The sequence below is a fragment of the Mustela nivalis genome (genome assembly GCF_964662115.1).
Source record: "Mustela nivalis genome assembly, chromosome: X".
NCBI classification, from domain to species: domain Eukaryota; kingdom Metazoa; phylum Chordata; class Mammalia; order Carnivora; family Mustelidae; genus Mustela; species Mustela nivalis.
The window spans coordinates 106,965,272-106,987,102 of NC_139040.1; the positions used below are offsets into that span (position 1 = coordinate 106,965,272).

Below are 21,831 nucleotides of genomic sequence, written 5' to 3' on the forward strand. Positions count from 1 at the left end.
ACAATGAAAAGAAACAGCATAATATTTTACCTTCAGGCTACCACAATGAATGCTGATGCTGGAAAGGAATGTGGCCGCATCTCTATTAAAAAAGAGTACATGTTTCAATGGCATAATTTATTGTCAGGAAAGTCTCCTAGAGGCAGAAGTGATATGAAAGGCAGAGGGATGTCTCAGCTCCATACACCACCTCAGCATTTGACAGAGATCAAGGAGTTAATCTTATGGAAAGGATGGCTGCTCTCCATTGTTGGAGGTCTATGAGCTAGCCTCATTATGTTAGTAATGAGAATTCACCTAAGAAGCCTCTTGAAGAAAAACAAACAAACAAAAAAAGGTGTCTGACCTCTGAAGTTCAAGGGTAAAAGAGATTGAGGAACTGGATGAAGTTCATCTATGTAGTAGATGCTGTAGGCACCCCAGCCAGATGCCTTCACTAAACTGGTACACTCATCCCCCAGCCACTGAGAGTTGGCTGCTAAAAGACTCGTGGTTGCACCCTTTTCCAGAAAACCTCCATGAGGCAAAAAGAAGCCACCTTGTCTGGGAAATTACACAACCTTTTTCCTACTCAGACTGCCAGAAGGCAGCTAGTGGCCAATAACCAATTGAGATTGCGGTAGAAAAGGACAACCCCTCTGTCTCAACATGGAATGGACTATGGAATATATTTGTTCTCCAGAGCTCCCCATGGGATCAAGCTGATGTTGGGCTCCAGCTGAGACAACATCCTTACTTAGCTTGTCCCCTCTGCCTGCTCCTCTCACTTAAGATCGTTCAGACTCTGCTTCTCCAAATCCCTAGCCTAAGTCAGTAGATGGCTGAGACAAATGCTGAACCTCCACCCTGGGCACCACACCAGGCAGTAACCCAACCAGAGTAAAGAGCCAAGAATTACAGTTAACAATGGACATTTCCAAGCCACATGCATTTCATGAAAGGCTTTCCTACATCTTATCTTGTGTTTCTTTGTTATTCATCCAATGACATTTGAGTAGCTCATATGCCCCAGGTATTTTTGAAGCTCCAGTAGGCCTCTGATCCTCTAGGCAAAGCAGCATATGGTCCTTGACTCTCTTGGCCCCATTGGTGGGCACTCATTCCCATCAGGATAATGAAGCCATCTAGAAATGCAGAAGCTGCAAAACACAGCTGGGCTGTACCTGCCCCCAGTTCATGGGTAACTGGGTCCTATTAGGATTTCCCTGCACCTCACATAGGAGTTCTAATAGTGCTACTCAAGTCGTTTATTTGCAGGACATGACTTCCATATCCTCCCCATCGCCTTCTCACTACTAACCCATTGTGAAAAATCCTGGGATTTTTCCTAACATCTCCTCTTTGTAGACTGTTTTCCAGGGGATTTGGTTCTCAAATATTTGTTCAGTCAAGTTTCATTGTAGAGAGAAAGGCTACTAGTCACTACTTCATCTTTTAAGTAGTGTTTGTGACATAAAAATTCTCCCCCCAACGTGTATAGCCTTAGAATGGCCCTTCATCATCAGCCTCGACTAATTTTGAATTTCTCGTACGTGACATGGGTCTTCAATGAATGAGTAGGTTAAGATTTCAGGAAGAATGTTTAATGTCCCTAAGATGGGACATTATCAGTGGCCCCATTAATATATAAATAAAACACTTTATATGTGTGTACATGTGATATGTATCATGTCACACAGTTTATAAATAAACTCCTAGGTGGGCTGCTAATTCACACATCCCAGAGCCTCCTCCCCTCTATGCCTGCTTGAGGAGCATATCAATGCCTAGAAGTGTACGAAGTAAGTGTACTCAGTACTAAGTATGCTGCTCCTAACTGGGGCCTTCTTCAGAGTGTCCTGAATCTCCACCACTGGCTCCCCTGCTTGCTGTACATCTACAAGCCTTCTCTTGCTTCACTTCCTCCTAACCAGTTTAGATTCCATCGTATGTTTTTCAGTGACATTCCAGCTAAAATTTAAACTCGCTTGTCCCTGATAAAGAGACACCTGACATGACCCCAAACCTGGATCCACTGCTCTCTGCATGCTTACAAGGAACACTGTTGGAGAAGGAGAAAATAGGGTGGATGGGTTCAAGATTTCAAAAACAAAATATCAGTCCTCAGCCTCAACACCATCTGGCAACCTCACTAGTTTCTGAGGTCAATTTCTATCGTGGTCTCTTGTCACACCTAATTCAAATGTTCCCACTTCCCCTGAATTCATGTTTTCATTCAACGAATACTTGTTGAACACCGATTTTATGCTTCATACTTCATAGAGGAATCAGAGGCCCTCAAAGTACAAATCCCTTGACTTATTTTTTTCTAATCATTTAAATTGACCTTCTGTACCCAGTAGCACAGTCCCTTAACTATGAAGCCAAAGCTTCTCCCTCCAAAATGGTGTTCTCTTGTTAATAGGTAATTCCTTTCTTTAGTTGCAATATCATTGATACTAAAATCTTAAATCTATATTGGAACAAATCTTTAACTACGTAAGGATAAGCAACGACCTGACAACCAATTTAATTTCATAAAAAGAAGAAAAACTTGACATATAAGACTTATATATCCTTCTAAATCAGTACTTTTATATCTATAATCAGACAACATTTAATGAAGTGAAAATGCTGCTGGCATGAAACTAGTCATAATAAAATTAGACTTGGTTTGCTCTTTCATGGAGAATATATTCCAGATGTTTAAGTGATTCAAAGAAAACCCACAGTATAATGGCTCCCTTCCATGTTTTCTCACTCACTGCTTCCAAACTAGAATAAAATCTAATGAAATTCTGGTCACATTTAAGTAACAAGAGTTATTGTTCAGAGGTAATGGTACTTTTTTGACATTTCATGTTCAGAGTTCAATAATGTAAACATATATTTATATGAGTAATATTAAGAGCTCTAATATCAAAAAGATAATCAAACACAATGGGACATCCACTTAAATGACACAAGACCTGTATTGAGTCTTTTTTTTAAAGATTTTTTTTTTAATTCATTCATTTGACAGAGAGAGATCACAGGTAGGCAGAGAGGCAGGCAGAGAGAGAGGAAAGGAGACAGGCTCCCTGCTGAGCAGAGAACCCGATGTGGGGCTCAATCCCAGGACCCTGAGATCATGACCCGAGCCAAAGGCAGAGGCTTAACCCACTGAGCCACCCAGGCGCCCCCTGTATTGAATCTTTACATAGCATGGCGTCTTGTGATTTGGTGTTTAGAGAGCCATATTTCTTACTTAGTACACTTCTAGGCATTGATATTCTACAACAGCAGTGAGCCATCCCCATACTTCCCCATACTTCCATATCACAGGATACGGAAGTGCCACAGGAACCTAAGTCAGATGCCAAAGTAGAGGCTGACTCAGACACTGTCGTACCTCCTTTTTCTCTTCCTCTCTTCTACCTCCAGTTACCTTCTTTCCTTTGTTCTCATGGGCTTAGTGCCCTCCTGATGATTCCTAGCTGGCTAAAGATTTTCATTCTGCTGTGTCCTATTGTGATATCCCTTCAGGGTGAAACTTCCAACCAAATGATCACTTTACCAACTGACCTTCTCACGTGCCCACATCAAAGCTTCCTTTGATCCTAACAGAAATGTAATCCAGATTAAACTAAACATATGCCTTTTGACCCCTTCGTTAATGATAATACTAGTAGTGGTAGTGGTGGTTGTCAGGGAGTGGTAGTAAAATTTATCATAGATTTCCTCTGTTCCAGCTCAGAACCTAGAGTTCAATAGTTAATTGAAAAAGTCAGTTCAATCAGGGAATCGTAAAAAAGTATGTCTTAAGCATTTTATTCGATCTTAAAATAGTCAACCAGGATTTTAATGTTGTGTGAAGGTTTCTTCTTTAAGTGTAGATTCACTGATTAGACTTCTCCATAAATCACACTGATGATGAAGACTTTGTGATTTCCAGTTCCAGTTTCTTTCATGTAGACAGAGCACATCAGGAAACATGAAAGGCATTCTGAATACAGAACCCTTCTAAATTTTTCAGATTATTTTCCTGATCTTTTACAGTTGCCTTGTCTACACCCAGCTGAACAATATTTACTTCTCTTGTTCTTTTTAAAGCACCTTTCTAAAGGGTTTAAGCTGGTTTTCATAGAAATAATAGCTTATTTTCTCTTAGACCTAAATTTCTTTGGTTTGTTAAATCTTTAATTAAATTATGTAATTGCTGTACTAACTAGCAAAATCAGGTTCTAGACCATACATAAAACTGAGAACTCTACTAATGAGAGTTGAAGGCTGTGCACCCTAGAAGATAGCTCTAACATTGTATTTAGAGGCTGTAGGAAGCCCCAGTCACTGTGTTTCACAGAAGCATGAAGACTGGCTAATCTGCCAAGTCTTAAGTAGAGACCAGTGAAGAGAACATCTACAGTAATTGCTAGATGGGGGCAAAAAAAAAAAAAAAAACCAACCAGAAGCCACCAGATCCCATGATGACAGGGGCAGGGTGGGTAGGAGAGTGAGTGCTCTGAGTAATGATATGTACTGGACCCTAATTTTTAATCGCCTGCATTTTCAAAAACACCAATGGAGGATTAAAATGTGTATCTGGGACTTGGAGTGGGGGGTGGGGAAGGAAGTGAAAATCCAAATATTCTAATAAAAGGCATTTGAACATGTGCATGATGTAGTCCAAAGGGAGCTGAAATCTGCACGTGACTGAGCTGGATACTCAGTGGCTGAGAAGCACACTGGTGAAGACAGATGATTAGCAGACAGAGTTAACCTGCACCTTTGTTGGACTCGGACTAGCTGCATGCCATCTCTGTAATGCTTTCCCATTTCCAGTTCCCACTCATATCATCTTTATTTATGGTTCCCAGAAACAGATGTTATCATCCAGAAGAGCATGCCTCCATTTGTAATTATTGCCCTTGTCTGGGTTTTTCCATTGACATTTAAGAAATCTGTTTTCTAGAAGCGCCTGGGTGGCTCAGTCCATTAAGTCAACAACTCTTGATTTCGGCTCAGGTCATGATCTCGGGGGTCGTGGGATGAAGCCCCACATAGGACTCCACACTCAGCAGGGAGTCAGCTTCAGGATCCCTACCCCCCACCGCATACATGTGCACGTGTGCACACACACACACACACTCTCTCTCTCTCTCAAACAAATGAATCTTTAAAATAAATCTGTTCTCGGGCACCTGAGTGGCTCAGTCAGTTAGGCCTCTGCCTTTGGCTCAGGTCATGGTCCGAGGGTCCTGGGATGGAGCCCTGTGTCGAGCTCCCTGCTCATAGGAAGCCTGCTTCTCCCTCTCCCACTCCCCCAGCTTGTGTTCCCCGCCCTCGCTGTCTCTCTCTCTCTCTCTCTGTCAAATAAATAAAATCTTTAAAAAATAAAATAAAATAAATCTGTTTTCTAACCTTTTATTACACAAAACAAAGTGATTATGGGTCATTTCCTTTTAGAGATACAAATTTACATTGATGGATTTTACCTCCATTCATGAGATTCTTTTAATCTCTATATTTATTCATAAGGCAATGGAATAATAATATTTACTATCAATCCCTATAAAAACTTTCTCTGACTGATTCCTATAGCATTCCACTGACATGAAGTTGAATAAAGATGAATACATCAGATAGGGTTTTTTTCATGTCTATGGTCAGACAGAAAGATTTCTTCTGTTTTCCTTTATTTTTATTTTTTATTGATACATAATTCACAAACAATAAAATTCACCCTTCAGGGACATCCAGTTGGCTCAGTTGGTGGAACCTGTGATGCTTGACTTCAGGGTCATGAGATTGAGCCCCACGTCGGGTGTCCAGTTTACTTAATAAAAAAAAAAATTGGGGGGCGCCTGGGTGGTTCAGTGGGTTAGGCCTCTGCCTTCGGCTTGGGTCATGATCCCAGGGTCCTGGGATGGAGCCCCACATCGGGCTCTCTGCTCAGTGGGGAGCCTGCTTCCTCCTCTCTCTCTCTCTGCCTGTCTCTCTGCCTACTTGTGATCTCTGTCAATCAAATAAATAAAATCTTTTAAATAAATACATAAATAAAATTTAAACACACTCTTTTGAAGTATGCAATTCAGTAATGTTTTGTATATTCACAATGTTGTGCTACCATCACCACTGTCTCATTACAGAATACTTCCATCGCTCCCAAAAGACACCCATGATTCTTTCATATAATATTCTTAATGGTCATTTTTAAAAAACATTAAATTCTGTAGAGTGATTATCACAATGTCTTATATTGTCTAAGAACTATATAAGAGTCTTATATTCCATACAATACTACATTTTAGTGGTGAGATATTGAGGTTGATTTGATAGGACAATGCCATTCTTATTTAGAATGTACATACTGGCTCCTTCTCTTTAGAGTGGGAGGGAATTGGAGGGTTATAGATGAAGTCAGTGTAAACAGTGGTTTTATCAACATAGTGAACCAGAGAAATAACACCTACCCAGATCAAGCAAGTCAAAGCAGCCTATATACCCGAGTAAGTGATGTTGTCCTTGTACATAGACATTACATTACACAAACTGTTCTCCTAAGTGAGGGAATTTGTCCGTTAGAAATTGTTCATTGGAACATTTGGACATCATGCATCATGTTAAAGATCCATAAATGTCATCTCAATAGGGTAGATATGATGCATGGTAATATCCTCCCCGTATCTGCACAGGGTTCTTCTACTCACTGGATCGTCATGATGCATTGCATCAGAGAATCCCATTCTAGTGCTTCAGAGACAGTAGAGAAGCCCCTTGGGAGCTCTCCTAAGTCATTGCTACAAGGACTAAAATACCAGGAGACCAGTCATTCCTAGGGCTTGACAAAATACCCTAATCTCTAAATGAATCTATTTATTATGCGGTTGGTACAGTGTGAATATAGTATCTCATGATTGAATATATATTTTTATTATTTTAAAAAAGGGTCCATTTCTGGTTGCATGATGAGTAGAATTTAGAATCCAGCAGTGTATTTTTTTTGTTACTTTGCCAATTCAGAATTACTTTGGAAAGTTATAGTATAATAGCTAAGAATATGTACTCTGGAGGCAAGCAACCCTGGTTATGTATCCCAGGTTCCTCCATTTTGACCCATTGAAACTTTGGCAAGATGAAACCTCTGCAAGTTGTTTTCTCACATGTAAAATGAGAATTCTCCAACTATACCCCATAGGATTACTTGGTAGGAATAAAATTATCATTATGTAGACAGAGCTTATCACAGGATTAGGCACCTAAGAAATGCTCTATAAATATTAGTTATTATTATTATTCACCCATTCACAAGTGTTCATAGTTGCAATGGCACTGTAATAGAGCAAATGTCACTAAATGCACCCTAAACAGAACAAGATATCTTGTAGTTCCCATGTGTCTGTTTCTTTGCTTTTAAATGTTCTCATTTTCCAACTTGCACTTGACTATTTCATATAGGCGCTTCGAGGAGAAATTACACCTCTGAAAGAGAATGTCAGCTACGTCAATGACCTTGCCCGTCAACTCACTACGTTGGGCATTCAGCTGTCACCATATAACCTCAACATCCTGGAAGACCTGAACACCAGATGGAAACTTCTGCAGGTAGGCACATTATGAGCATTGCAGTTCCTTGATACAACAAGAGGATATATGGCTAAATCTTGTTTGTAAGGTACAAGAAAAGTAGTTTCTGTGTGATGTTCTGGATAATATTTTGTGAATGTAGAGTATTTTATACTATTTAGTAACTTCCTACAGAAATTTTTTCAGACCTACTAGTAATAATTTTTTTAAACAACTTAAAGTTAGACTTTCCTATATCTTGCAATAAATATGGGAAATAGTGCGGAATCATGACAGACGGACTTATTTACTATCATACAATTACTTTGTACTATTATTGCTTGGATTCTTTAAACATCTTTTATCTTTGGAATCCTAATTCAAACAACAGTCAATGATAAGACATATTCTAAAATCTTTTTTAAAAGAACATGTGAACCATGAGAGACTATGGACTCTGAAAACAATCTGAGGATTTTGAAGGGGTGGGGGTGGGAGGTTGGGGGAGCCAGGTGGTGGGTATTAGAGAGGGCACGGATTGCATGGAGTGCTGGGTGTGGTGCAAAAACAATGAATTCTGTTATGCTGAAAAGAAATTTTTTTTTAAAAGTAAAAAAAAATGATTCTGAGACAATAAAAATAAATAAACAAATAAATAAATTTAAGAAGAATAAGGGGAAAAAAAGAACATCGTGGGGGCATCTGGGTGGCTCAGTGGGTTAGGCCTCTACCTTCGGCTCAGGTCATGATCTCACGGTCCTGGGATCACGTCCTGCATCGGGCTCTCTGCTCAGTAGGGAGCCTGCTTCCCCCTCTCTCTCTGCTTGCCTCTCTGCCTGCTTGTGATCTCTCTCTCTGTCAAATAAATAAATAAAATCTTAAAAAAGAAAAAAAGAACGTTGTGGGTGCCTGGGTGGCTCAGTGGGTTAAGCGTCTACCTTTGGCTCAGGTCATCATCCCAGTGTCCTGGGATCAAGCCCAGAGTTGGGCTCCCTGCTTCGTGGACAGTCTCCTGCTTCCTCTGCCACTCCCCCAACTTATACTCTCTCTCTCTCAAAAATAAACAATCTTTTTAAAAAATATATAAAAAGAACATCCTATCACAAACGTATATATATGAAGGTTTTTCATAGGTTTGCTGAATAAATATAGGACCAGAAGCATGCTCAAAGTCACACTTACTAGCTGTGGGACCTTGGGCAAGTTATTTAAGCTTTCTGTGCTTCGGTCTCTCATCTGAAGAAAATGTGGATATTAAATGTTTCTAAAATACCAGTCTATTATTAGGACAAGTAAGTCAAAAGATGTGGGAAGTGCTTAGAACAGTATACATAGTTACATAGTAAATGCTGTATAAATTCTAGCTCTTGGTGTTATTGCAGTTATAATGGTGATTATTATTATAGCATACAAGTTTTGGAATCAAACTTACTGAGTGACCTTGAAGCCACTTGTCCTCTCTGATTGTCAGTTCTCTCGTCTCTAACATATTTGCTGTAATAGTAAACAAATTAGTTCACGTAGAGCTGTTAGTACAGTACCTGGCTCATAATAAGAACTCAGAAAATATAGTGTGTGTCTCTGTGTTCCCCATGTGAGGGACACTGTGTGAAATACCCCAAAACCCTCAAACTGATTTTACTATGGAATTAGAGAATTGTTTTGTCTTCCTCTCCAGTTTCATAGGGTGCAGACATTATGCTTCTGAGAACGGAGAGGAAACTGAGTTTAAAAATATTTGTTTTCAGTGTTTTAATAGGAAAAAATGATAAAGCAGATAACTTTTTATATTGACAGTCCGTTTAGCAAATCAAAATCCTGTTGAAGAATTGCTAGATCTTTCATAAAAACAAGTTCCAAATTCAAGACCTCTTGAGATCTCCTATAATGTAATTCTTGTTGTGATGGATAGTTTCAAAATATTTGTATGATAGACTGTTATAAGGGACATTGACCAAAGCAAGCAATATAGCTAAGCAATTACATGCCTTTCTATGTCTATTAGTTTCATAGTGGCTAAGTACTATTAAAACCTTATCAACTTCATCCTTAGTATGTTTTTTTATTTCTTTTCAGCATAACAATATTCATTGTTTTTGCACCACACCCAGTGCTCCATGCAATCCGTGCCCTCCCTAATACCCACCACCTAGTACCCCCAACCTCCCACCCCCCGCCCCTTCAAACCCCTCAGATTGTTTTTCAGTGTCCATAGTCTCTCATGGTTCATCTCCCCCTCCAATTTCCCTCAACTCCCTTCTCCTCTCCATCTCCCTGTGTCCTCTATGTTATTTGTTATGCTCCACAAATAAGTGGACGGGACTGGAAGAGTATGTTTTCCACTTTAAGCATAAATAAGAAAAGTAATAAATGTCCATGGAAAAGCAGTGGCCACATTTGTTCTCTTTAAGCACTCTTGAACTGTATCTTAAAATTTCTTTTGAAGAACCAAATGCTGAGTGCCTGGGTAACTCAGTTGGTTAAGCATCTGCCTTTGGTTCAAGTCGTGATCCCAAGGTCCTGACATTGAGCCCTGCATCAGGCTCCCTGCTCAGCAGAGAGTCTGCTTCTCTCTCTTCTGCTCCCCCTGCTTATGCTCTCTCTCTCCCTCTCTGTCAAATAAATAAAGAAAATCTTTGAAAAAAAAAAAAGAGCCAAATGCTACATTTGCCTTCAGAATGTGGTATGATTTATGATCGTGGCACCTAAGGTTACAGATGAGATCAAAAGATTATGACTGATAAGGAATTTTTTTTAAGATTTTATTTATTTATTTGAGAGAGAAAGAAAGAGAGTATGGGGGTGGGAGAATCAGAGGGAGAAGCAGACTCCCTACTGAGCAGGGAGCCTGATGCAGAACTTGATCCCAGGACCCCATGATCATGACCTGAGCCAAAGGCAGTCACTTGACCGATGGAGCCACCCAAGTGCCCTGATAAGGGAAGTTTTTAAAGATCAGTACTAAGTGAGTCATTATAGTAGCACTCTTTATTTAGATGTAAAGTATGAGAAAATATTAATAGCCTAAGTTTTGCTCATTCCTTAGAATGAATAAAGACTTGGTTATAATTGTAGGGAAGTACATTAAAGGAGTTGATGTAGTAAAAAAAAGGACGGGAGTGAATAGTATTAGCCCTGACTTCAAACTGAAGCTCATTCTTTGACCATGTTATCTTGAAAAAGCCTTTATCCTCCCTCAGCTTTAATTCCCTCATTTATAAAATGAGGCAATCCATTTGGACTCAGGTCATATCTAGCTCAATCCTATGATTCTATTTCTGGATATCTGGGGAGGAGATATGCATATGACAAAATTTAGTTTAGAATCAATACAGTGGCTTTCTCTATTCACGTTATAGAGGTTGCTCATGGGGAATTGTGTTTTTCCTTCTTTCATTTTAACTTTTAAACCCTTCATTCCAAGCCCACATATACACAGCTTTCTCATACTAAACAGCTTGATGAGTTAATGGTACATGCTCTTGTTGTAGCAAATTTCACATGTTGCTATTTTTGGACATGACCTTAAGGATAATGCTTGAAAAGTGTTTTCAGCAGAAAGCTGATAAATCCAAGGTTTGGGGTTGCACATAATTGAGTCAAATGGATTTCATTTTTTTTCTTTGACCATAACTGTAACCAACCTGCTATATTATAAATGGGAGTCCTTGTTCAGAAAGTGAACAAAGCAAAGAAATGAGGTTCACATCAAATAACTTCATCCGCATTACTGGCAGAGCAAGTCATATGCCCTGTTAACAACATTTTACAGTTAGAAGAATGTAACTGACCAAAGAATCACCTACCATCTGTGGAGGGAAGCTGGAGCCCATCATCATTATGACATTCTATTTCTAGAAAAAATAAAAAATTTAGTTGTTTACAATGCTATGTCAGTTATGACATCTTGATAAAAAAAAATTAGTACAAATTCATCTCTGCTTCTTTGTCTACTGAGACAGAGAAAAATTAAGAAATAGAGAGTTGGAGTAGTGGGAAGGCACATATAAACCTAAGAAAACCTCTTAAATTTGGGCAAAATAGTGTAATAGAAGAAAGTGAGTTACACAGTACCAGGCTCTATCTACTTGATACCAGAATATCCTGGGTTTAATTAGACAACCCATTAATTTTTATTTTAAAAGAAAGCCATACTGTTTTTTTTTTTTAGCTATGTGTAGTATCAGTCAAAATGATAGAAACAGATAAACCATGTATAAATGACATCAACAGCAGAGTAAGACACAGTCTTGATTTATCTATATATCAAAATAGTGTAAAGAGAGCTCAGAATTTATTTGGAATGCACAAATAGAAGTTTAGAGACATTGGTTTCCCCGTTTGAAACTCTGTCAGAATAAAATCCTATTTTCTGCCTCAGAGTGGACTCACTGGTTAAAATGTTTGCCCTAGACCACGTGACAATGTGTTTTGGGCATAGGAAACCGTCATTCCTTGTAGTGAGGAGGAGTTTTCATGTACATTCCCTCATTTAATCCTCATAACATAATGATGATGCCTTACAATTACATATTATCACTATTCTTTTTTACATGTAGGGAGACTGAGGCTTAGACAGAGAAACTGACACGGTCCCAGTCACAAGCTTGTACGTGTCAGTCAACGTGTGAATCCTCTCTTCTGAACTGTGACCACCCCACAGCCCCTTCTGTTTCCTCTTATCAAAGTCCTGTTTAGTTTGGACTTCACAGAGTCATACTTGAAAGCTAGTTAGGGCATCATGGGCATGAAATACTTCACTCTTTCCCTGCTTCTCCCCTTTTTTGAATAATTCTCAGTGATATTAACTTTGAAATCTCCCTTTTACGAACCAATGGATTAATGAGCCCAGCTCAGTGTACCCCTTAAAATCCCACTGGTAGTTTCAAATATAAGACATTAGAGCATTACATTCTTCATTGTCTTTAGAACTCAGCAACCATCTTAAAATCAACCAAAAGCTACTTCAATGAATTAGTTCTGAAAGCAGAACCAATGCTAATATTTGACCCAATAGAAACGAGTATCAAAATCAAATGGGAAGAAAATTAAACTGATGATAAACTTTTCTAATGTTGAAGCAATGGGTATATGTATAGCGACATAATCATGCGCTTTACTCACCAAGCAGCAGTACTATAAGGGGATATTCTCCTCCAGGGAAGTACCACTAGGGGATGTTCTAACCATTTCTCTGCATTCCGAGTAAACCCATGAAGAGCAACAGAAGCTGCAAATACACTTTAATATAAAGAGTACATGCTTTATTGACTGTGGGATGTCTGGAATGTAATCACTTGAAAAATATTGAACATGAAGATATTTCTAGGCATGATATTCTTTAAATATGTTTAAGGACAGTATCATGAATTATGTATGCTTTTAAAGGTTTCCTAAGATTCTTCCGAAGTCATGCAGACAATTATATACTCCATCTTCACATCTGTGTTAACTTTCTGTCTCAAGGATGTAGACCCTCATCTTCTGCAGATCCCTGTGTACGTAGCAGACACTGTAATTGTCCTATCTGGTCCAAAGACATCCTAACCAAAATCTTCTTTCCTGCTTATGTCATCCTGGGAAGAATTTTATAGATGGGTTTTTCTCTTAATACTTCCATAAAGCCTCACTCTTTCTCCATGTTATAAAAAAATATGCTATTGTGACACTAATACTATAAAAGTGGTACCTTTCAGATCTCTGACTTATAAATTCTACAGTATTTTCTGACCAAGAATTTGGTCTACATAATCAACAAAGATGAGTAAGACTGTAGAAGGACATGGGATCATATGTAGCTGGCCAACAGAAATATTTGCATGGCTATGTTTTCTAAAGATTTAACCAGAGTTTTAATTGAAAAATTAAAAATTCCAGCAGAGCAGCTTATGATTTTTACTTTGGTGAGATCGGTTTTGAAAGCAGGCTGCTGTCTATATATATGTGTTTGTCCTTATCATTGAGCACAGGATTTGATCCTTTCAATGTGTTGACAGATTTTGAGCGTTTTCTTCAGACTCTTTTCTTTATTTTTAAGGCTACTGTACTAAGCATTTGGCATTATGGGGTCCCTTCTAGGCGGGGAGCCTAAGTGAGCTGTGCCATCTGCTCTTACAAATAATGTGGACCTATTACTAACTGAGGGTAAGGAGAGGATATCTGACTTCAGTCCCTTTGGTTGGGCAAACGTTGTTTCTACCAATGTCTTCTTAGCATGTCCTTTTTTGGCTGTTTCTTTAATAATACCTAAAATGTTTCTGCCTGTGGTTAGACCTCAGAACCCAGGAGAAAATGATGAGACTAAGGCCATTCTCAAAGGAAACGTGTTTTCCTCCATTAGTGGTTCTCAAATGTTCATAAGCATCAGAATCACCTAAAGACTTATTAAATCACTGGGATCCACTTCCAGAGTTTCTGATTCAGTAGGTCTAGCTCTGGAGTTGGACATTCTGCCTTCCCAGCCAGCTCCCAGGTAAGGCTGATTCTGCTGATCCAGGGACTACACTCTGAGAACCATCGTCCTACATTAAGTTGGCCAAATACGGCCAACCTTAAAAGATTTTTAAAAGTGTCTTCTGTAACATACTTTGAAAAAAGTTTATGGTCACACTGTGGAAAATAAGCCTAATGCCATGCAGAAAATTCTGTATTAGAGGAGTGTTACAGTGCTACAGCAACCTGGAAACCGAAGCCCTTAACTTGTCTTCCAGGCAGAAAGAGGAGGGTGAAGGGAAATTTCTCGTAGATTCCTTTTAGTAGGATTGAGATGTTGTTAAGTGTCATATACATATCAGGTTTCAAAGACTCGGCACCAAAAATAAAATATTTTTATACTGATTACATGCTGAGGTGATAATATTTTTATGTATTTGGCTAAGTAAAATAGATCATTAGAATTGATTTCACCCATTTTTGTTTTTATGATTATTCATCCTTGGGTATTATTCATGAAGACGAACAAAGTGAGCCTGTTGCTTCAAGTAAAACAACGGGCACTGTTTCTTTTTACTTTCTTTAATGTGTCTACTAGAAAATTTAAAATGGCATATTCCTCTCTCATTATGTTTCTTTTGGATAGTACTGGTCTACAACAAAAAGCTAGCATAGATGAGATTCAGCTGCAGAGCTCATTAAAATACCCTCACCACCACCCTTCTCCCGCCCCAGGATGTAGGAGGCATTAGGTGAACCCTACGATTCCCTCTTTCTATCGAGGTCCTGGGAGAATCTGTTGAGATGTACGTAGTACTTCCATCATGAAGGGACCCTCTAGTTCTTGGAATGTTGATAAGGGATCCACGGGCTTGCAAATATTGGAATCCACTATCCAAAAATATTGCAGTGCTGTAGGAAAAATGACCCTAAGGCATTCTAAACTGTAAGTAAAAATATTTCAACTACAATGGTAAGTTTGATGTGTCCCCTGACTGGAGTTTTTAAAAAGCTGAAAGGGAAGGAAATGAGAAGAACAAAGAGGAGAGAATGTGTTTGTTTTAGAGAAGGCTAGCTCACAGAAGGATTTGTTGACATTAGGAATAGAATGACCCATGAAAAAAGGATTATTAAGTTCTAAGAAAACATCTTCTCAGTGAGGAGAGAGCAACCATTTATGTTTAGCCTCATCTCTGTTTAAAAAAATAAATAAATAAAAAGGAAGTGCACAAGTCCCTTTAAAGCTTTGAAGGAATGAGGAATGAGGAATGGGTGCCTCTCAAAAGCCCAGGATAGCTCTGGCCCTTAGAACACTGAGGTCAATGTGTACTGTCAACCTTACCGACGTTTACCTCAGCCATTGTGGCTTCCAGTGTTTTTACAGCCAATTGAACGTTATTTAGGAAGAATGACACTGCAATTGCCTAGGTAACCTTGAAAGTAAGGTTGACCCAGCTGCTCCAGATTGCAGCCTCCACACTCCAAAGAACAGTCTAGTTTTCAAGGACATTCTCTGTTGTGGGTGGCGGGGGGATGGGGAAAGCTCATTGCAATGTGTGGGACTAGAGGGAGGAAAGTGAATGATATAGGGGGTGTTACCAAAAAAAAAAAATTATATGGGATCCAAAATGAAGCCAGTGGAAGTCAAAGAAATATTTATTGGTTGAAGAGAATGAAAGGCATATTAATTTTCTCCGAGCTTTTATAAAGTGAATCCAGACCTTCATGAAGTTAGGTTATCTGATTGCATGACCTCTCTGTACTCCTTAATTCCTGATTTGTTTTCATCAGGAACTGTTTTTGCTAGCTGTGAAGTTAGCCACTGTGGTAATCCATATAGCTATTGTAGTGTTTTAAAACATGTCACGTGCCCCTGTTAAATGTTTAAACAGCAGCTTTATGGGTGTCCGTATTTCTTTTCCTTTCTTAGTACCGCTCATTCCTTTTCAGCAACACGCATATCATCAAGAGTATTTAAAACTTTCATTACGCTCCTGCTTTCTTTTCCCTTCTTTCTTCTCCTGCAACCGCTGTTTGCCCTTCCCCCGATTTTTCCCTAATTAATTCTTTATTCTTTTAAGGGTCCTTGGTTCTGCAGCCAGACCTCCTTCCTCCGCCGCTGCCTGCCTCCGCCCCGCCTTGTTTGGGGCACTTGTTTTCCCTGGCTCTTTGCCTCTTTGCTTTTCCCACTGTCCTGCTGCGTGTGAAGCACTCGGCCAGCAGCTTCTCCCATTTCCCATGCTACGTCACGCACAGCACTCAAAGGGCTGCTGTTCCCACATCTCCACCCCAAAGACTCCCCCTCTCCTCCTGCCCTGCACATTCCTCTAGAAATAACCCCCTTTCAGACCATACGAAAGGCTGAATGTTAAAGCCTACTCCACAAGGAACTCTGTAAGAAACTGGCTTATGAAACTCAGAATTGCTGTGTTTAAAGGTCAGTGCCACAGAGTGAATTCTAAGTTACTGTAGTCTAGCTTAGTGTTTCTTTTTCTTTTTACCAATGCTTTGGGGTCCTTAAAATAATGGTCATCTGGATATAAATTCTCTCAATTAACATATTCATTAGTTTCAAAGGTAGATATGTAGATGAAAAATATAATAAATTAGAAAATGGTGTTTCTGTTAGAAATACTCTTTTTACACACGGCCATACTTTATTTGGCCAATGAATTTGCACGATAGAGATTCGAGAAAAGAGTTGAATTTAGTGAGAATTATGCATTACTGAAATTAATAATGAGCACTTATGTGGCAATACTGCATGTTATTCACTTTTCCCAGCCCTTTTACCGGTACTAACACTTGTAAGCCTCACAGTTACCCTAGGAAGTAGATTCTATTTTTATCTTCATTTTACAGATGAGGAAAATGAACCAAGAGGTTAGGTGGCTTGTCTGAGTTCAGTAGCTGGTGAGAGAGCCAGGATTTGAACCCAGGCAATCTGGATGGAGAATTTGTGAGAACTACCAACTATACAATGGCTCCTCTCTGACAGAAAGTGAGACTGACATGACAGTATTTCCTCTTCATTTACAATTCAGCTCTTTCAACAAAAAAACACGACTTCCACCTCACATTTATTACTTTGTCGGGAATCACCTACATCAAGAGTTTAGGAAATGTGGGTTTAAAGTAGGATGATTATATGCATCTCAGACCACAGTCTCAGGAGTAGATCGTTTAACCCAGAACCTGAATCATTCACAGATTTAAAATGAGACTCTGTCAGGGCACCTGTGGGTTCAGCTGGTTAATTGTCCAACTCTTGATTTCAGCTCAGGCCATGATCTCAGGGTTGTGAGATCGAGGCCCGCATGGGGTTCCTCACCCTCAGAATTTTCTCTCTCTCCCTCTCCCTCTGCCTCCACCTCTCACTCTCTTTTTCTCTTCCTTTATCTCTCTCCCTCTCTCTAAAAAAAGAAAGAGAGAGAGGGAAAGAATCTCTCATTTATAGTACCAGGAAAACTTCATCACCAAACTCCTCCTGAAATGAGCAGAAACACTCCTTCATTAAATAAATATTTTCCAGGCAATAAATATTTTTCTGCCATCTACCCGCTGCCAGACTCTGTGTTGGATAATAGGCATGCAGTTGTGGAAAAACCAGATACTGTCTCGGCCCTCAAGGTGATTACAGTTTCTTGGGAAGATACTCATTAATAAAGAAAAATCTCTCATATAATGATTACAAATCGTGGTAGGTATAGTGAGAGAAAAATGCAGGGCATATATAGTGAGGACCTGTCGTGTGTGTGTGTGTGTGTGTGTGTGTGTGTTGCTGTGACGGTGAGAGTTAGGGAAGGCTGATCAGGAATACTTCCCAGAGAAAGTAGCCATTTAACCAGAGCCTACAGGATGAACACAAGTTAACTAACTGGCTTTTCCATTCATCTGTAGCTTTTATTTTAAATGGCCTGGAGCTTGTGACTAACTATAAACAGAGTAGTAAAGTTCTACTGTGCAAATTTAATAACTAGGAATCATTTGAAGTAATGGACTGCAGAGTTAACATATAATTAAGTCATATTGGAAGATTTCTTATCACACTGTATCACAGAGAGCATCCTGTTTGAATTCTTCACAGCACTTATGAAAATCCGTAGCAACGTGTGTTTGTTGACTGATTTATTGCAAGTCCATCTCCGGTCCCCAAGGGGCAGCTCAGTGCGGAGCCCTAAGCATTTTATCTACTGACACGTGGCAGTGTCTACATAGTAGGCATTCAGTAAGTATTTCTTGAATTGCTGAATGCATGAAATGAAGCAAAAAATGTTATTAAAAACTATAAAATAAATGGAAAGTTGTACCACAGGGGAAAAATTAGGAAATGAAACTATCATTTCTGAATAAACAGTATTCATGCCTAGATCTGTAGATTCATAAAGTTAACCAACACTTAAAGAATTTTCCAAAGATTCCAAAAAGAGAAATAATTGACCAAAAAGTAAATATTTATCTTTTCCTTTATGGTGAACCAGATTCACTCATATCCTAGACTTTTTTCAGCGATTAATGAAAAGTGTGCTCTGGACAACATGGAATATACTTAATGTTACCTTTGGAGGAAATTAGATAAAAATAGCTTCCCTTTCTTCACCTCTGTTTTTATTGGAGGTCTAATTAACATATAACATTATATTCAAGTATACAGCATAATGATTTGGTACTTATATATATCGTGAAATAATCACCACAGTAAGTCTAGTTCACATCCATCACCATGCCTAGTTATAATTGTTTGTTCTCATGAGAATTTTTAAGATCTACTCTTTCAGCAAGTTTCAAAAATGTAATATACTATTGTTAACTATTGTCACCATACCGTGCTTCACATCCCCATGACTTACTTACTTCATAACTGATAGTTTGTACCTTTTGACCCCCTTCCCCTTCACCCATTTCACATCCACCCTCCATCCCCCACCTCTGGTAGCTACCGGTCTGTTTTCTGTATCTGTAAGTTTGTTTTCTTTTTAGATTGCACATATGAGATCATATGGTATTTGTCTTTCTCTGTCTGACTTATTTCACTTAGCATAATGCCCTCAAGGTTCATCCATGTTGTCACAGGTGATAAGATTTCATTCTTTTTTATGGCTGCATAATGTCCCATTGTGTATATACAATCTCTCTATCCATTCATCTGTCAGTGGACACTTGGGTTGTTTCCATGTCTTGGCCATCGTAGGTAATGCTGCAGTGAATGTCGGGGTATGTATATCTTCCTGAATTAGTGTTTTGGTACCTTCCCTTTCTGATAATAGCTTTCTTGAGGTATAATTAACACATCCACATTTAAAATGTACAAAATGGTAAGTTTGATAAATGTATCAAACTGAGGGACACCTGGGTGGCTAAATTAGTTAAGCAGCTGCCTTCGGCTCAGGTCCTGATCCCAGGGTCCTGGGTTCAAGTCCTGCATAGGGCTCCTTGGTCAGTGGGGAGTCTGCTTGTCTTTCTGCCTCTGCCTGCCACTCTGCCTGCTTGAGCTCTCTCTCTCTTTCTCTGACAAATAAATAATAAAATCTTTTAAAAATGTATATATCTGAGAAACCATCACCACATTCAAAATAGTAAATATAACCATACCCCCAAAAGCTTCTTTATGCCCCTTGGTAATCTCTCCCTCCCGGCCCTCCACTGCCTCCAAGCAACCACTGATCTACTTTCTATTAATATAGATGAATTTGCATTTCCTGGTTTTATATAATTGGGATGTACAGTCTTTTTGGTCACATTTCTTTCAGTCACCAGAATTAATCTTGAGTTTCGTCCATGTGGTTACATGTATCAGTAGTTAATCCCTTTGTTGTGAGCAGTATTCCATCTTATGGAAACACTCCAATTTGTTTATTCATTCACCCTTTAATGGCCTCTTGGGTTGTTTCCAGTGTGGGACTTTATAAAAAAAGCTGCTCTGAACATTCATGTATAAGTCTTTGAATGGACTTTGTTTTCATTTCTCTTGAGGAAATGCTTGCGGGGAGGAACAGCTAGATTTTGTGGTAGGCATGAGCTTCATTCATTAAGAAAATGCCAGACTCTTTTCCAAAGTTGTTGGACCATTTTACATTCCCACAAACAGTGTATGAGAGTTCCAGTTCCTTTGTATCCTCTCTAAAATTTGACTGTGGTCAATTTTTAAAATTTTAGCCATTTAAATAGCTACATGGTGGTATCTCATTGTGGTTTTAATTTGCATTTCCCTAACGGCTAATGCTGTCTTCTGATTACTGTTGGCATGGTAGAACTTTTCTCATCCTTTTATTTTTAGCCTATTTGTGTCTTTGTATTGAATGTGCATTTCTTGTAGGCAGCATATAATTGGATTTTGCTTTTTTTCAAATCCAATCTGATTTCCTTTAATTGGGGGATATTTGGACTATTTATATTTAATGTGATTATTGATGTGGTTAGGTATAAACCTATCATCAAGCTATTTGTTTTTGCTTCATCCCATCTGTTCTTTGTTTGCTTGTTCCTCTTTTTCTGTCTTCCTTTAAATTAATGGGAATTAATGAATTCATTTTATCTTCTATGTTGGCATATTAGCTATATGCCATACAAAACTCTCTGTTTTGTTATTTCAGTGGTTGCATTATGGTTTATGGTATACATACATCTTTAACTTATCATAGTGTACCTTCAAGTGGTTTGAGACCACATCACATATGGTGTAAGAACCTCTCAATAATGGATTTCCAGTTCTCCCTTTCCAAACTGTGTACAATTGTTCAATCCTTTGGGGTCTTTCAAGATTAGGTGGGATTAGACTGACAGTATAGGGCTCATTATCCCCCACTAGTGAGGCAAGACCTTTCCGTGTACTCTACCCAAGGCCCTGTGAGTCATGAAGTTTCTAGGATGTCTTGTAAGGAACAGGCACTCCTTCCTGCCATGTGAATGCTGGACCCTGTTGTCTCTGATACCTCCTGGTGATTTTTCACCACATACATGCTAAGTACTACTCTGCTGAATACCTGAAGGAGACCCGTTTCCTTCCCACCAGCAGTGTATGGGAGTTCCAGTTCCTTTGTATCTCCAGGGTTCTCTGCTTCTGAGAAACTCTGCTCTCTGGGCTCCTTTCCCGTGAACTCTAGCTAACTTAGTCTTCTGTGACTTTCTGTTCCACATTCTCAGCCCTCAGAATCTGCCTCCTTCTGGGTTCTTCTTCTGCCACATTGTGAACCAGAAACTCTCTCAAGGTAGTAAGCTAGGGTGGTCCTGGGGCTCACCTCATATGTTTTCTATCTCTCAGAGGTCACTATCATTCCTTGCCTGGCGTCCATTGTCTTATACATTCATCCATGTTGGAGTTATTTCAAGACAAAGGGTAAATTTGGTCCTTATGACCCCATCTTGTTTACTAGCAGAGGTCTGAAAGTATCTTTTGAAGCACAGTTTTGGTTTTTTCTTGATTTGGAGATCATGTGCAAAGAATGTTGGAAGAAAATAGGTAATTAGCTGATAATGTGCAATCCTTCAGACATAGAGATGCTATTACTCACTTACCAACATTGCACATACTCTGGTTTTCCTTTCGCAATACCAGTGATTGCCTTATACTCTAGCCATCATACTTTCTGCCTAGTTGTATTCGGGGCCTTGTCTTTTCAAGCAAGTTGGCTAAGCCTCAGGTCTTAGTCTGTATCTAAAAAATCTGATCAGAGCCTGAAGCCAAGGCTAGGTAGCAAGGTGCCCCAAGCATCAATCAGCCAACAGTATAGCTGCTAAATCTTTTAAAACCGCTGAATATGTCATTGTGCTTTATTGCATGGAATTACTGAATATTTTAATATTCCTAACCATACACTTCAACAGTCATTCTTTAACAGGTTCTACTTAATTGTTCTTAATACTATATCATTTAAT

The 21,831-nt window shown here is 39.0% G+C and overlaps 1 protein-coding gene across 1 annotated transcript in view; it reads left to right on the forward strand.

Annotated features, from left to right (window-relative positions):
- Window positions 1–21,831, forward strand: part of DMD (dystrophin) — a 2,004,585-nt gene that overhangs the window by 1,679,978 nt on the left and 302,776 nt on the right. The window contains exon 57 of the mRNA XM_082716529.1: window positions 7,417–7,563. Within this exon, the coding sequence (XP_082572655.1) occupies window positions 7,417–7,563 (147 nt within the window). The remainder of the gene's footprint in view (window positions 1–7,416; window positions 7,564–21,831) is intronic.